The following is a 17,495-nucleotide window of genomic DNA, read 5'->3' as shown; positions in this document are numbered from 1 at the left end:
TACCTTTTTCATCTTTGTCAAGCTTAGTGGTAGTGCTCATAGGAGTTTTTGCAACTTTACCTTCATTTAATTTGAATTTCTTGAGCAAATCCCTTGTGTATTTTTCTTGACTTATGAAGATGCCATCCTTGAGTTGTTTGATTTGAAGACCAAGGAAGAAACTAAGTTCTCCCATCATACTCATCTCAAACTCATTATGCATACACTTGGAAAATTCTTCACACAAAGATGAATTAGTAGAACCAAATATAATATCATCCACATAAATTTGCACTATAAGCATGTCATTATTTTTAACTTTAATAAATAGAGTATTATCAATTTTTCCCATCTTAAAGTCATTCTCAAGTAAAAACTTGCTAAGTCTATCATACCAAGCTCTTGGAGCTTGTTTTAAGCCATAAAGAGCCTTTTTCAACTTATAAACATGATTAGGTAAATCAAAACTTTCAAAGCCCGGAGGTTGTTCTACGTAAACTTCCTCCACAATATAACCGTTTAAAAAAGCACTTTTTACATCCATTTGATACAAAATGAAATTTTTATAAGAAGCAAAAGCAAGCAACATTCTAATAGCTTCTAATCTAGCAACCGGTGCAAAAGTCTCTTCATAATCTATACCTTCTTCTTGACAATAACCTTGAGCTACAAGTCTAGCTTTATTTCTAATGATATTTCCATTTTCATCCATCTTATTTCTAAAAACCCATTTAGTTCCGATTATAGATGCATTAGAAGGCCTAGGGACTAATTTCCAAACTTTGTTTCTTTCAAATTGATTTAATTCTTCTTGCATAGCTAAAATCCAAAACTCATCACATTCGGCATCTTTAAAACTTCTAGGTTCAATTTGAGACACAAAAGCAAGATTACTAAATAAATTAAGAGAAGAACGAGTTTTGACACCTTGTTCGGGATTGCCAAGAATTAGATCCTTGGGATGGGATAGAGCATATCTCCACTCTTTAGGCAAGGATGAAGAACCCTCTTCTTTCTTTTCTATGATGTTCACATCTTGCATACTTGGAACAATTTCTTTGCCTTTGTCATTAACAAGTAAATCTCCAAAATCTTTTTCTAAATCATCACTTTCTTGTTGTCACCAAAGGTTACCATGCCTCCATTCTTTTTGGAGAAAGAGATAAGCTTGGATCGGTTTCCCGTCATGTGTCTTGAGCAACCACTATCCAAGTACCATTTGTTTTTCTTGGAGGCTTTCAAACAAACCTAAAAACAACTAATTTCAAGTTTGATCATTTGGTACCCATACTTGTTTGGGTCCTAGAATGTTAGCATTTACATATTTAGGGATCCATTTCATTTTTTCATAGACATTACAAACACTAAATCTAGATAGGTAACAAGAATAAGCTTTATGTCCATACTTGCCACAAGAAAAACAAACAACATTATGCAAAGATTTATTTTTCATAACAAATTTATGTACTCTACTTTTATTGGAGAAATTCTTCCTTGGAGCAATGTAAAACTTTGCTCTTTGCGAAAAATTTCTTCTTGAATAAGTATTTTGAGCATACTTCAATTTAAAGCATTTAGGTCTAATGTGACCTTCAACACCACAATTATGACATATGGGTACAAAACTAGATTTAACATGATTAGACACATGATTAGACATGTTAAACTTAGGCACAATAGGTGATGCTTTAACGAATGTAGTTTTAGAACTTGAAGGAGTAGATGATTCATCAATATAGCCTAAACCTCTCTTATCACCATAAGATTTTCCTACTTCAATAATTTTGTCCAATCTTTGAGCACCTATTGTCAACTTTTTAATAGTTTCTTTAGCTTTATCAAGTTCTTGTAAAACACTTAGTTCATTTTCTTTAAGCACTTTAATCAAGTTATCTTTTTCACAACTATCATGCTCAAGAAATCTAACTTTATCAAGCAAAACATCTTTCTCAATACAAACATGCTTATCACTAGAGACATTCAATTCTTCAATTTGCTCAAAATTTTCATTCTCTTTAAAGCAAGCAATTGTATCAAGTAAAGACTTATTTTCACTAATTAAAACATTGTATTTCTTCTTAAGCACAACATACTTAGAACTAAGTTTTTCTAGGTCATTTTGCATGTTTTCAAAATTTTCAAATAATTCATCAATAGAAAGAGGTTCTAGAGTTACCTTATCATCATGTTCATCATCTTTGTCACTATGAGCCATGAGACCAAGATTTGCCATTTCTTCAACTTCACTTTCACTTTCACTACTATCATCCCATGTAGCCTTCATTGCCTTCTTCTTGGATTTCTTAGATGATTTGAGGAGAGGACAATCCGTTCTTATATGACCCGATCTTTTGCATTCATAACAAATCACCTCATCCTTTTTGCTTTTCTCACCTTTTGACTCTTTTTGGGTTGATAGGTGTTTCTTGAAATATTTCTTTCTTTTTATGAAATTTTTGTACTTACGTGAGAAATAAGCAATGTCATCTTCATCAATGTCATCTTTATCAAGAAATTAAAATTTCAAGATGAGCAACCTTGCTCTGATACCAATTGTTGGATCGGTATGGCAACCCTAGAGGGGGGTGAATAGGGTTTAAATAAACTTTTTGACAAATAAAAAGTAAAATCAACTAATTAGATATTTTTTAATATTTAAATAAAGAACTTTGTAAACTTTGTTAAATAACAAGATTGATAAAAAGATATGAATGGAAGTATGCAATCAAACTCAACCAATAAGAATATGTAACTAAAATTAAATTAAAAAATAATTAGAAAAGAGTTAGAGAAGAAGACACCGTAATTTTATAGTGGTTCGGTTAAACTCAACCTACATCCACTTTCCCAAGCACCTCTTGGGATTTTGATTGAAAATCTTCTTTAGACTCTTTCCACGGATTTGAGCCGAACCGATTCTTGCTCCTTTTTCGGGTTCAAGAGCAAACCCGATCCTTTCCACGGGTTAGGATCCAACCGTTACAATATGTTGAAGTTTTTAAATCACACAAAAGAAAACTCTCTAAAAGAGTGAGTATACAATTTGAAGCTCACAAATTTAATCCTCACAATACAATAAGAAGCTCTCAAGAATAAGATGAAAAGAATAAAAATTGGAAGCTTTAGAGAGAATAACAATGTTGGCTTTTTGCACTTTTTGAGGATTGTAAAGATTTTATGATCTTGTGTAAATGTGAAGTATTTAAAAAGAGAGGAAAGATAAATTCAAAATCATTTGGGTCATTAGATATAAGTAAAATAAAAATGAATGGTTGAGATTTAAACTTAATTAGCCGTTAGACACAATACAAATAATAATATAATAATATATCTTTTCAAAATACTTTGTTTAAAAAGAAATCAATAAAGCAACTTCACCCTCTTTTAAAAAAACTAGCCGTTAGACACAAGAAAAAATAATAATATTAAAATCATTTTCTTTTTAAATTCATTTTCTTTATAAAAGCCAATAAAACATAACAAAAAGCCACATTTGTTAGCTCCAACAACGAAGAAGAAATTAGAAAGATTTATCACAATAAGTGACAAATAACTGTACACTGGAATCAGATTGTAGATAGCTCCAAACGAAATCTGAATCGTTCAAATTGAAGACCCTTGTGCTAAAGAACACATTGTCAAAAGTTTAACTTGATCGAACCATGATCGATTCCCAAATGGCAGAAAATCATTGCTTGCCGACTAGTAATTATTGAATATCTTTATAAAAAACTCACTACCCTTTTAACTCTCATCTCGGCTTATGTGAAAATTCACACACTGCTAGTGGCTGCAAATTGGTTTCAATAAAAAAGAAGCATAATCCTAATAGTAACAATTTTAAGAATAATAATTAAGTATATAGCAACAATTTTTAAAAATTGCAAATATAACAAAATATATTAGTGATAGATTTCTATCGCTGATAAACTAAAGTCTATCACTGATATACTTTTATTGGTCTATCAATATTTTCAACATAAATTTATTGTTGATATAGACTTTGACAGATTTGGCTATATTGCATTTTTTTTAAAATGTTGGTATATATGCAAATATTTTGAATCTAATTAATTCCGACATTTTAAACTATTCCATGTAAAAATTTGTACAAAACAAGATATTGAGTCCAAGCTCAAACCCATCATGCAACTAGGCTCAAGCCCACCTAAAACCTACCAAAATCCTCTATAAACTGAGTTCTTGCCCTTTTATTTTTTAAAAAAATTGAGAATGAAGTGCTAAAACTATGGAGATTTGAAGATTCAATCTCTGAAGCTATGGAGATTTGAAGATTCAACTAGCTCTGAAACTCTTCAGACATTAAGGTTCTTATCGATCTTGAGATTATCACCAACTAAAAAATTGAAAGCTTGAAAGATTAAATCTTTTTTGAATTTCCAGAAGACAGAAGCACTTAAGTTCTTAAAACTGAAAATTTTAAAGTTCTCCATTCTGGAGACCAAACCTCTAAAGCTCTTAAAATCTAAAGTTCACATGATCAAAGCTTTTAATATATGAAGAATATAACTCTCCTGAAGTTGTAAAGTGTATTCAAGATGATCAACACGTTAGAGACCAATCCAAATTGTTCAATTAGATCAAGAAGCGAAAGATCGATTCCTAAAAAGACCAACAAGCCCAAAGGTCGATCATCCAAGAAGATCAATAAACTTGAAGATTTAAATTTTATTTTTTTCGAGAGAGAATAAAAAAAATCAAATATTAGAGATTGTACTCACAACACTAAAATTAATACAAATACAAAAGTTCAAATTCCACAAATTTGATTTTCCAGAAATCTCGTGTAAATAGTGCCACTCAAATTTGGGCTATAAGCCAACTATGAGATTGCAGTATAGGAAGTGTCAATCTTCCAAACATCCCACCAATCTATGTAGTAGGTTGGCACGTGCCTGTTCAGGGTCACTACTTTTTGAAATGTCTGTGACAGCCGCCCTTAAAGTCCTTGAAAGATGTGAGCATTCAATGCTCAACAAATCTAGTAAATGCTTGATCGTTGAAATCAAGCACGAAGTAATGATACAAAGTAAAAAAAAAAAAAAAAATGCTACAAAGTAAAAAAAAAAAAACCACACACATTAGCTTGGTTTATACTTATGTATGTCTAAAAATAAAAAACAAATTAATTGCTGAAGTTACCTGTAGAGCGCCCTTGACCACCTCAATGTATTCTCACCCAACATCAACTGAGAACTTATTTCTGAGTTTCATTTAACCCTTGTCCATAGTTAAAGACTTAAAACATAAATATGTTTGATTAGTCGTATATTCCTCCTTTCAAGTCCTAAACTTACTTCATGAATAAACTATGCCTAATCTCTCAAACATTTCACTAAAGCTAAATTTAAATTACAAAGGCTAACATAAGTGTAGGATAGCCAAAACAAACTAACCACATACAACTTAAATATTTACAACCTACCTACCACTTCAAACCCTCGTAACCCTAAGCAAATTCAAAACTAAGTTTGCATTGAACAAACTACCATAACTACAAAATAGCCATAATAAATTAAGAGCAAATTACTTCAATCTTTACAAGCTTCCTCACAGTTCCAACAAACAGAACAACTAATTTGGACTAGAGGCTACTATAACTACAAGATAGCCAAAACAAATTTCAACCATAAATTACAGAAATTATAAAACAATAAAAAGCCCTTACAAAGACAAATATTGAAATCGTTACGCTTCCTTAAATTTAATACTACCGCCTTTAATTTTCAATTCAACCCCACCCCTTCTCAAGTTTTCAATACAACCCCCTCCTCCCTCCCCCTAAAAAATAAACAACCCCCGCCCCCTCAAATTTTCAATTCAACCTTTCCCTTCTCAAATTATCAATACAATCGCCCATAATCTAAATTAATTCTTAAATTTAAAATTAATTCTCACATTCATAAACTAAACTAAATCCTAAAACTAATTTAAACCCTAAATCATAAAACTAATTTGAAACACAAACTAAACTAATCCTAAAATAAAAATTAACCCTAAACTAAACCAAAACAAATACTAAACTACTTATCGAAGTTAGGAGTGATGGCGATAGACGACGACGAACGACGGTGAGCAGCAGTAACACGACGAACGTACTACACTCTTCTTCTTCTCGGTCTCTCTCATTTTTTTCTTCCTCTTTTAGTTGTGTACTGAAATTTACAGAACTGCAAGAGTGTTATTATAAGCTCACTCTCGACGCATATCGAAAACAAAATCCGACACATTACTAATAACGTCGAGAATAAGTAGCCACTATTCTAATATTATTGAATGCGCGTCGAGGGAAGGAAACATATTATTTAGTTGTTTCCTTTCCCCTAACGTTGTTGCTAAATATTTTAAAAATATAAACCTCATTTCTGACGTTTTCTGAATGGTGTCGGGGAAGGTGTAACAATTAAATAATAGAATTCCTTTCTTTCGACGTTTCTCAATACTTCATCGGGAAAAAGGAAATATATATTTAATTGTTACAGTTTCCTAACATCTATATAAGTTACATCGGAACTGGTCAAACCTTTACTCGACACCGTAAGCACCACGTCGGGAGCGATCAATTCTACTGACGTAGTTTCTTTACGTCGGTGGAACACCTATCTCCCGACGTTCCTTTTATGCGTCGGGAGAATCCCAAATTCTTGTAGTGCTGGATGACCCGATCAATTATGCCACATTGTAAATATGTCTGTATTCATGAACTTCAGGTTCACTATTGCATATGTTTCAATTGCTCGTATATGAGTATAATATAATTCAAACGATAAAGAATGTAATTTTTATAATATACGTTTTTCATTTGAGACGGTATATATTATATAAAGATATTCATATCTCATTTTTTCTATTAGTCTCAATATGATAATCATTGTAACATATATCTTTAAAACTTAGTAGATTTGTCTTTGATTGATTAGAGAACAATGCATTATATCAATTGTGAATTTTGTTCCTCTAGGCAAATTAATATTTGCTTTTCCAAATCATTCAATTATGTTTATAGAACCTAATATTGTATTGACTTTTGCTTCCAACATTGTCAGTTTGAAATATTTTTTTTTACTTATTAGTATATTGTGTGGATAGTTACATTATTTGCCAGACATATATCTTTATTAAACGAGACATGTATCTCCATGCTACTTCATTAAACAAAGTAATTATAATGAAAAAAAAAAAGCTTAGACTATATATATATATATATGCACACAATAGAAGATAATAAAAAATATTAACTATTATAATTCATAAAGAAAACACTTGTTATTTTATCAAATATGCCAATTTTTAATTAACTGGTAGAGTGAAGAAACGTGTGACCAACACATCGAGCAGACGTGAATCAATAATGAGTGGTCCTTGTACGCGTACTAAACTTATGGGAAAACATCAACTTCAAACGAGGTTGATTTAATCATGAGGACATTTTTTTATTAAAATATGAGTTGGATTGGATTAGGTTAAAATATGGGTTGGGTTGGGTTAAAAAAATTTGATTTTTTCGAGTTGGGTTGGGTCTCGGGTTGAAAATTTTGGTTCAACCCAACCCAATCCGAATTAATATAATATTATATATTATTTTTGTTTTAATAAAAAATTTGAATTATGTATATTTGAAATTTAAGTGTAACAATTTCAAACTTTTATAACCATCAGAAACTAGAAAACGAGAAGAAAGGAAAAAAGTTATATATAGAACCCAACCCAATCTATATTTTATGGGTTTGATTAGATTGAGATAGAAACTAAATTTGAATTATTCAACTTGTGAACCGAAATGACTAAAAAACCTGGGTTGGAAAACCCAACCGGATTTCACCCGGAATTCTCACACACGAAAGCCATCTTCCTCCTGAAATTTCTTTCTATCGGCTCCTTCCCCCACTTCCGGGTTACTCAGACCTCTGCCAAAGTTTCTTCTAAAATCTCATTCCACCCAAGGTTACAGACCTCTCCTCTGATTGATCTTCGTCATTTCTCACTTTCAGACTCCGATTGACCGATGTTGCAATGCATATTTTTGCTATCCGATTCTGGGTAAGAGATGATCCAATTTCACATTCACTCCTATCATCCCATATTCAATCACACCTTTCCCTGTTGGATTTTGCAGAGAGATTATGCTGGAGAAACAGCTCACTGGCCATCGTGTCGACCGATCTATATGCGTCTGGTTCTGGGAACAATCCCTATCTCAAGGTGATTCCTTCAAGGTACCTTTAGAATTTCAAGATTTCCATTTTTAACTACTCTATTCTTTTGTTTTGCTTTTATATTTTGACATCTGGGTCTTTGATTTTGAAGTATTTGTTCAAAGTTAAGCTGTGGGTACACTTGAAACTCCGTTATCTGGCTTGATTTTGATTCTTCGTTTTGTTATTTCATTTATTTTTAGCTGCAGCCAGTGATTGCTTCTCCAACACATTATCTTTTCCAAGTTATTCGCGCTGGAATCACTTTCTTGGCCTGCACCCAAGTCGAAATGCCGCCTTTAATGGGCATTGAAGTAAATTTCTTCTCTAGAATGAGTAAGAAATTAGGTTGGCTGTTTGAGTTCTTAACTTTTCATGCTTAGTTCCTCTGCAGAGTGGCTGATGTTCTCACCGATTATCTTGGGGAGTTGAATGAAGATTTGGTCAAGGATAATTTTGTTATTGTGTACGAGGTAATATCCCAACCTATTCACGTACACACATGCTGATTTGGATTTAAGGGAGTACCTTCTACTGTAGTTCTAGAAACTTTCACAGGAAAATGAATGGTTACATTTGTTCCATGTTTATGTAAGTTCTTGATGTAGTTTTGTAGTTCTTAATTGTTGTAGTTTGTAGTTTTTATTTATTCATTTTTGTTAATCTTTTATCATTACATTATCATTGGAGTTGAATATAGGGTGGGGGGAATCAAATCTCCTGCCTCTAGGGATGTAAGTAATGTGCCGGCTAAGTGAACTATACTTTGCTGTTGTCTTTTTTCTTTTTAGTTTCTAATCATCTAGTTGTTTACTTAATTAGAAGGTGGTAGCCTCGTAGGTTAACCCATTAATCCTTATATACAGTGGTTTAATCTCTTACACTTTGTATAACCCTCATGTACATTGAGCTTGTCTCTTTATTTTTCAATATTAATTATAGTGAGATTCATATCATTTTCAAAAAAAAATTGAGGGAGGATCGGCAAGCGCACCTAGGCATCTCAACTAGGTTGACATCCCCTTAGTGCCCTCATCACATCCAAAAAACGAGAATACATCAATTCTGTGTAAATTAAACAGCCTATGTGCAATAAAGAAAAGGATGTCAGGAACTTTCTTGCCAATCTTCTTTCCTTCTTTTAGATTGTTAATTTCATTTGCCCTAACCAAAAATTAATAATTAGTCAGTTGTAACTTGTAGCTTCTGGATGAGATGATAGACAACGGTTTCCCCCTCACTACAGAACCTAACATCTTGAGAGAAATCATAGCTCCACCAAACCTTGTCAGCAAAGTATTGAGTGTGGTGACTGGTAACAGTTCGAATGTGAGTGACACCGTTCCAGGTGCAATTGCATCTCATGTTCCATGGAGAACAACTGATCCAAAATATGCTAAAAATGAAGTTAATGTTGATCTTGTGGAGGAGATGGACGCGATTCTAAACAGGTTCTAAAAGTTTTCTGTCAATTTCTATTTTTATAATGAATAGCAGTACTTATTCCATCCCCAATTATACATTTACCATTAAATTAATATTTCGTACTGAGAAATTTTGGTTTGGTGTCTGTATTCCTACAGCATGTAAAATTGTATGATCTTTAATATATAAAAATTTCACTAATGCAGCTCAATTAAAGTTCTTATGAATTACAATCACATGAGAATAGTAAACATGTTGTATTCAATCGTGCTGACGAACTTTCTTGTCCAGGAATGGCCACCTGATCAAGTGTGAAATTTATGGTGAGGTCCAAGTAAATTCTCATCTATCTGGTCTTCCTGATTTGACTCTTTCATTTACAAACCCTTCAATCCTTGATGATGTGAGATTCCATCCTTGTGTTCGGTTTCGTCCATGGGAATCACATCAAATCCTGTCTTTTGTACCTCCTGATGGACAGTTTAAGCTCATGAGTTACAGGTATGAATAAGTACAACATGAAAGAACTGAGATACTGGAACTGGAAAGTATCTACTTTTCCAAGTTATGAAACGTTAATTATTTGTATTCCCTATGTACCAAATCAACTTTACTTCCATTCAGGGTTAGAAAGTTGAAGAATACTCCTGTATACGTAAAGCCTCAGTTTACTTCAGATGCAGGGACATGTCGAGTCAGTGTGTTAGTAGGAATTCGACATGATCCTGGAAAGCCAATTGACTCGATAGATGTGCAATTTCAATTGCCCTCATGTGTTCTGTCAGCTGACCTTACATCAAATTATGGAACAGTGAACATCCTATCTAATAAGGTGATAGTTGCATCACTTTTTGTTCTAAAGCAATGATATATTTTGTTAAACTGAGGAAAAGGAGTAATATTCCATCTCTACTTGTAATCAACCTGAAGAGTTCTTCTAAATGTCTTTTAAGCTGATTACCGTAAAAAAAGCACAGCCATAGATACGGCACAGTGACACATTTAAAAATTTAGGACACAACATGGCCAGTTGACGTTCAGTAAACATACAATTTTAAAAAATATATACAATCTTTAAGCAAGAATGAAATTCACTGTCGATAAGTTTATTTATTTATATGCTTGAAAATTTAGTTTGATGTATTTTTGTATCAAATTTTATTATTCGTCATACATGTATAACAAGTGTTCAATGTATGTCTTATTTTGATTTTGTACAACTAGTGACTAACACATCTGTTACACTACAAATGCCCAATACATGTCTAATAAGTGTCCGACATGAATCGGATATGGTCAAATTAAAGTGACTCCTTACCAAAAGCACCTCTGATTTTGGTAAAACTAAAAATTGGAAAAGAAAAAAGCATCTTAGATGGTACAGTACGAAAAGCATTGTTTTAGGTCTGGGATGTCTAAAATTGGTACCTCTATTAGCGCCAGCAGCTCCTTTTTGTTGTTTTTATTTAGTGTTAGGTACCTCTTCCAAATTCTTGCCTTTTATTTTCTATATTACTGATTAGTGAAGTGAGTTGGTTCTTGAATTGTATGTTTTTTAAAGGATACTAAATTTTCTATAATATCTTATTTCTGATAAGCTAAATGGGATGAAATTTGCTTATACAGATCTGCTCTTGGACAATTGGAAAGATTCCAAAAGATAAAACCCCTTCAATGTCTGGAACATTAACACTCGTAACAGGATTACAACAGCTTCATGTATTTCCAACATTTCAAGTGCGTTTTAAGATCATGGGTGTAGTCCTCTCTGGCCTGCAAGTAGATAAACTTGATGTGAAGAACTTGCCAAATCATCCTTACAAAGGCTTTCGGGCTCTAACACGAGCAGGACAGTTTGAAGTTCGATCATAACCAATAGCAGCAACCCTCGATCTCAAGTGCACAATCTTCTATTATGAACTTGCACAATTTGTGACCCTTTGTAAAGTTTATTTAAATGATGCCTTTTGGCAGCTCAGAAGTGATTCCTGTTTTAGTGAAATTGATTCTTTGTCAATCTTTGGTGACCTTTTACTTAATCGATGAATAAAGAAATATTCAATGAGTGAGACAGGACACAATATCAAACTCTAAAATGAATAGAAGCAATTTGCTTTAGTGATGGAAGGTACAATGTCTCAGCAATTACACCTGAAAACCCTCAAAAACATTTCATGCATTCACTTTGTTGACTCGGAAAGAATCCATAACTTGGCGCAAGTCATTTTCTTCTTCTACAAATACATTTTCTGGAGTTTGTAGTCTCAACTCATATAGACGACTGTTTTCGACTCCAAGAACTGAAAGGTATCTTCTGTCCCATTCCAAACGAACCACCCGATCTTGTGGCATTACTGCCAATTCATTGTTGTTTGCATATGACTTTATGTTTACCTGATATCATATAATTGTAAGATATATATGGATTATTGTTGTTAGCATATGACTTTATATTTGAAGAAATAGAGATCAACATATTAAGGATTAACTTAAACTTATAACCTATGGGTTAGTTCCATTCAAAGTTGCACTAAGCCCTTCAAGTTTAAATGTCATTTCTTGTCTCGAATAAGTTTCAAAATAAATGTAACTTTTCAAGGGTAAAAAAAAAGCATAAATAAATAAATAAACCAAATCTGGACATTACATTATTAATGTTAAATGTTAAGCATTGAACTATGAAATTTCAAACTTCATCACATACATATATAACGAAAACTAGAATGCCACAGCTCACAACAATCTTTGAAGTGCTACTCTTACAACATTCTGGTTTTCTGTTGCTTATTACTAAGCTTCACGGCCAGTGATTTCTGCTGTTGAAAACACTGGAAACGTTTGTTCGAGTGAAACTATTACACTTGACCAAAGAGAACTTTTGTTTTGACAATTAGAAGAGGTTTTTAAAAGGTGAGATTACAAGTTTCATTTTGTTTTTGTATTTGTCTTCCGGACCATCAAACTTTAAAAGGTATTGTAATACAACTTGGGGGTGAGATTTGAACTCGAGATCTTTTGTCCTCGTTGAGCTGAACACTTTAAAAGATATCTATTAAGCTTATGAATATAAATCTAATAATTTATCCATGGTTGAGAAACTTACGGTCTCACTTGGTAACCATTTGATTTATGATTTGTAGTTTTAAAATCTAAACATTTTGGGCTAAACATTTTGAATATGATAACCAAATGTGCAGATAAAGAACAAGTGAATGAGAAAAATGGACAGAATTGAAGCAGGAAAGGATAAGTGTAGAAGCATGTTACCTCAACTTGGTAGTAAGTTCTGCCATCATCAGCCATTCTGGAAGAAGTAGAAAGAATGTTAGATTCCCTTCTAACTCCAAGCCTTGTGGACATGAACTCTGTCAAATACTGCTTCAGCACTTTCTTCCCAGCTTCTTCAGGAGGTCCCAAATCCTGAACGCTGTTATACCTAGATGAAGACGGCGACGAGAACTCCACCGAAAGATTCTCATCAAGAACAAAGGGATCCCTGAAGAATATATCAGCCCCCGCCCCTCGAACTTGAATCCAATTCTTAGGGTATTTGAAGGAATACCCATCAAAAGTGTCAATGTATTCCAATAACCCAACGGATGACACAGCCAAAGCAGAATTAGAGAAAATACAAGTGGACAACATCAACGCCATTGCACTCCTCCTAGGAACTGCAACGCCTTTAATCTGATTATACATTAGAAAGGTATAGCGGTAACGATAAATGCAAGTAACAAGTTCCAGATAGATTACAGTTTGTGAAGAATTACCGATTGAGATTCAGAGCAACATTTGGGGAATGAATTCATAGGCCACCGCGTAGAAGAAGTGCTGGGAATCCTTTGGCGAAATGAAGAACTCAGTGTTTGAATTGAAGGTAGGAAGGAGTCGAGGATTACGGCCATTTTCAGGAATCTCGAGAAAGGGAAACACTAACTTCTCTTTCTGATCGTTAGGATAAGATTTTTTCTTTTCTTTTTTTAAATAGGAAAATTTATATTAATACAACAGTTTTTTAAACTTACCTGCATAATTAAACTTAGTAGTAAATTTTAAAAATAACAAAGATACGTAATAAACTCGTCAAATAATTACGATAAACTGAAAATGAAAAAAAGTCCACAATGGTAAATATAAAAAATGTCTCAGGATTAATTGTCAACCTTGCTAGGAAGGCTTTTATGAGCAATTAAGTTGTTGAAGCGAAAATGAATGAACCCCAACTAAGATTTGTTGTCTCAAGAACAAATGGATATGATCAGATGTGACTCTAGTCAATAGCTTGCTACAATGGTTGGTGAATCTATTTTCCCAATGAGTGAGTATAAAAAACGGTAGTAAACCATCCATTATAGCCATCAGATTCAGAGATATTAGCAAAGATAGTGAAGAAGGCTTCAACATAGTTAATCACTTTATGTTTGATATCATCCCACTTAAATAATATGTCATCTCACTTGCCTTCAGCTTCTTTAGTGGTCCATTTTATGTTAATAGAACTCCATAAGGATTTAATCAAAGCTTTGTTAACAGATAAAAGTTTAGATTCAGTCAAACAAAGTTAGAGGAGTAAGAGAAAATTTCATGTTTTATTTGGGGAGAGTCAGACCCTCTTACATTTCAACACATAATTTTCATGGAGAACTATTTGATTCTGATGGCTAAACACTAGATTCATCTTTGTTTTCACCTTGCAAATGAGTCCCTGATGTGCTAGGAATTGTGCAGTAAGCAGGAGCAAGTTTAAGATTGTTGTCTCTCCAGCCACACCACAAGTTGTTTCTTGAATTCTTCCTCACCGATATCATTTTTCCCTAACCAGCTATCATCTCTTCCATCTTCATCTTCTCTATTTATTACAGAGACTAAGCTTTCTTGGATAATCTCTAATTGAGTAGAGATTATTGCAAGAGAGTGGTCATGATTGAGTTTGGACTTGATATATAACCAATGTCCATATCATTTGAGTGAGGTGAGATACTACCGAGATCCACAGAGAGATTAATTCCTTTTTTTGTATCTAGGAAAGGGCCTTCAAATCAAGGATGGAGCTATTTTGAGCAATGGCTTTTATCCTGTATACATATCTTTAACTTTTTTTCTTCTGTGCATTTTTTAATTTTGGTGGACTGATTTGAATTGGTTCGGGTGAAATGTTGGGCAATTTTGGTTTGAGGATGAGAATTTTATACGAATGGACTTCACAAGTGCATTTTCCGAATTGTAATAAAAAGTCTTGTTTTTATGAGATGGAAAACTAACTTTTCTTTTTGGATTTGAAGATGGTTATTGGCAGACTTGGTTATCACTGTATATCATTGTACTTTTGCCTTTATCCAAGCTTCCACAAATGATTGATTTAAGTTTACCACCAATGCTTCTGCCACCATTTGAATTATCTGTGATAATTATGGCCTTAGACCCTGTGCAACCCAAATTTGAATTCATCGACTGTGACTTCATTTTTTCGACTTGGTCTTGTCTTCTGATTAGCCTTAACATTCTTCTTCTCTGGTGGTATAGCAGTAAAACCAATGAAATTATATTGTTCAACATCTAGATTATATTCATCAAAATCATTGGTAGCTTGACTAGTAAAAGTAGCATGGATACTGGTATTTCTTTCCTTGAACCATCTACTTTCCGAGTAGACTGTCTAAACAGTGTATACCTTGCCCTTGCCATTCGAAATGTTGATTTGAGCGGGGAGAAAACCAAAATAATTGTGCCTCACCAAAGTCTGACTTCAATGAGATCTGTCTTTCTCCATGTTGTCTTTGCAACCTCAATCAAACCTCCACAGGCATCACCAATTTGTGTATAACAATTCATATTCCGGACAGATAATGACAAACCTCTAAAACATGTCCAACCTCCATAGCTAGGGACACGTTTTGGACATGCATAAATGTCTTTCGACTATTCTTCAAATTTAACACAAAACTTGCCTACTGTATTCTAGTCTTTGTTGTTGCACAATAGTCTTGCTTGTTCCTTATCTTTAAGACAAATAAGGGCTTTCTCCAAGTGAAAATGTTGATAAGTGAAATTAGTTTTAGTCTGTCTTCTAAGTATTTCAAAAATTTGTCCCAATCATCATGTAAATACCTTCTAATGATGACCATTGTTTTTTCCCAGTCAATTTCAATGATTAAAAACTTACTCCATCCTCTAGTGTTGTTAGCAAACACCTTTCTGCCCCTTGAAGGCACCCTTCTCAATGATTCGTTTATTTATCGAAGCACAATTGGTGCATTGCAATACCTAACACATACACGGCCTGACATTGCCTATATTGTCAATCATCTCATCAATTTCTTCAGGGCCCTACTGATATCTATTGGCAAGCTGTAGAACAAGTATTGCACTACTTGAGTGGAACATGGTCAATTGGTTTATTGTTCCAGCGCAGCACTGATCTTTCTATGTCTACCTACTCTGATGTCGATTGGGCATCCAACATTGATGACCTGAAATGTGTCGCTGCTTACTGTGTATTTATAGGTCCAAATATTGTCTTGGTCCTCCAAGAAGCACAACTGTTGTTGCTTGGTTTAGCAAGGAGTCGGAGTATCGTGCTCTTGCCCTTGTCTCCTCTAAAATCTTTTGGCTCCTGTCGAAGTTGCATATTTCCTCATCCATGAAACCAGTACTATGGCGTGATAATCTTAGTGCAGGTACTCTGCAACGAATTCCATATTTCATGCTCGAACTAAACATATTGAGATTGATGTTCATTTCATTCGAGATCAAGTGCTATGTGGTGCTTTCGATATTCGATATGCTCCCTCCTCCAATCAATTATCTTACTGTATAACCAAGCCTCTTACTCATTCACAATTCCAAATTCTATGGTCCAAACTTGGAGTACTAAACCTACCTTCTGGTTGGAGGGGGGATATGTTAGAGAAGAATACACAAGTGACATGGAAGCCAAAGTTAGCTAAAGGTACCATGTTGGAAGCAAGTCATCAAGATCCTGATCAGCTTCTAAAAACTCTCTTGGATGGATAATGGTCAATTAAGGAGGAAATCAGTCTTGCATATCACACAATAACACACAGCTCCACTATTATCAAATTGATGTATTCTTTTATTAATTCTTTAATATTTTCTATCCCTAAATTATGGGATTTATGAACGTATAAATTTATGAATGGCCACCATCAATCTATAGTGAATACTCACAAACAAAGGAAATTTCTTAAAATCTCTAAACTCTCTTTGATTAAATAAATGAACTTTGTTTACATGCACATTACAATCAAAGAGATTTATGCAATAAATTCCAATTCCAACAACCAAAAAATATAAGATACTTAAACCCATGCAATGTTGTAACAATAGACCCTATAGAGCTCCCAATAATGACTCAAAAAACCAACTCTATTGCTTCACTCTCCACAAGGCTACAACACACATCCATCTAAACAATATTCAGCATTACACACTTTTGTTTTAAAAAAAAAAAGTCTATTGATAAAAGCATTGAGATTGACGGATGCTTTTGGTCTCTCATCAACTCTAAATATAAAAATTTGTAAACATATTTTTTCGTCATATCCAAATGGTTTTCTTAGTTTAAAGCAACATAATACTTGTGTTATCAATATAGAGGTCTCGAAGGTTTTGATTTCTCCACCATATATAATGACCCAATGCCTTAAATTGAATAAAAAAGATAAGTTGCAAAATCACTCCTAATTCAATTGCAAAAATTAAATTATAATTAATAAAATTGAACCTTTCAAACTTATACAAATGTTATAGTTTATACAATTATATAATTTTGAACGTTTAATTTGATCCAATTATAATATTTATGTATGTTTGAGGGCTAAAATTTTAAATATTAGAAGTCTAAGGATATAATGG

At 33.3% G+C, this 17,495-nt stretch overlaps 2 protein-coding genes across 5 annotated transcripts; one reads left to right on the top strand and one right to left on the bottom strand.

Moving 5' to 3' along the window:
- The first annotated feature begins 7,820 nt into the window (after positions 1–7,820).
- On the top strand, positions 7,821–11,716 carry LOC101214630 (AP-3 complex subunit mu). 2 transcript variants are annotated; one of them, XM_011656574.2, is made up of 8 exons: positions 7,821–8,040; positions 8,117–8,216; positions 8,405–8,509; positions 8,579–8,668; positions 9,399–9,646; positions 9,912–10,121; positions 10,245–10,452; positions 11,247–11,716. In XM_011656574.2, the coding sequence occupies exons 1-8, from the start codon at positions 8,006–8,008 to the stop codon at positions 11,490–11,492; spliced, it is 1,242 nt and encodes a 413-aa protein (XP_011654876.1). In that variant the 5' UTR covers positions 7,821–8,005; the 3' UTR covers positions 11,493–11,716. The 2 variants fall into 2 exon arrangements, with proteins under 2 accessions (XP_011654876.1, XP_004139522.1); XM_004139474.3 differs by having other exon boundaries at positions 8,399–8,509.
- LOC101214872 (psbP domain-containing protein 1, chloroplastic) lies at positions 11,699–13,611 on the bottom strand. Of its 3 annotated transcripts, none has more exons than XM_031889429.1 (3): positions 13,391–13,559; positions 12,888–13,291; positions 11,699–12,014 (listed from the first exon to the last, which is right to left on the bottom strand). In XM_031889429.1, exons 2-3 carry the CDS (start codon positions 13,272–13,274, stop codon positions 11,793–11,795), a joined length of 609 nt encoding a protein of 202 aa, XP_031745289.1. In that variant the 5' UTR covers positions 13,275–13,291; positions 13,391–13,559; the 3' UTR covers positions 11,699–11,792. The 3 variants fall into 3 exon arrangements, with proteins under 3 accessions (XP_031745289.1, XP_004139523.1, XP_011654885.1); XM_004139475.3 differs by having other exon boundaries at positions 11,712–12,014; positions 12,888–13,307; positions 13,391–13,611; XM_011656583.2 differs by having other exon boundaries at positions 11,712–12,014; positions 12,888–13,300; positions 13,391–13,531.
- Positions 13,612–17,495: the final 3,884 nt, after the last annotated feature.

Source organism: Cucumis sativus, chromosome 1 (assembly GCF_000004075.3).
Source record: "Cucumis sativus cultivar 9930 chromosome 1, Cucumber_9930_V3, whole genome shotgun sequence".
Classification (NCBI taxonomy): Eukaryota; Viridiplantae; Streptophyta; class Magnoliopsida; order Cucurbitales; family Cucurbitaceae; genus Cucumis; species Cucumis sativus.
This window is presented reverse-complemented; position numbering and strand designations above follow the sequence as displayed.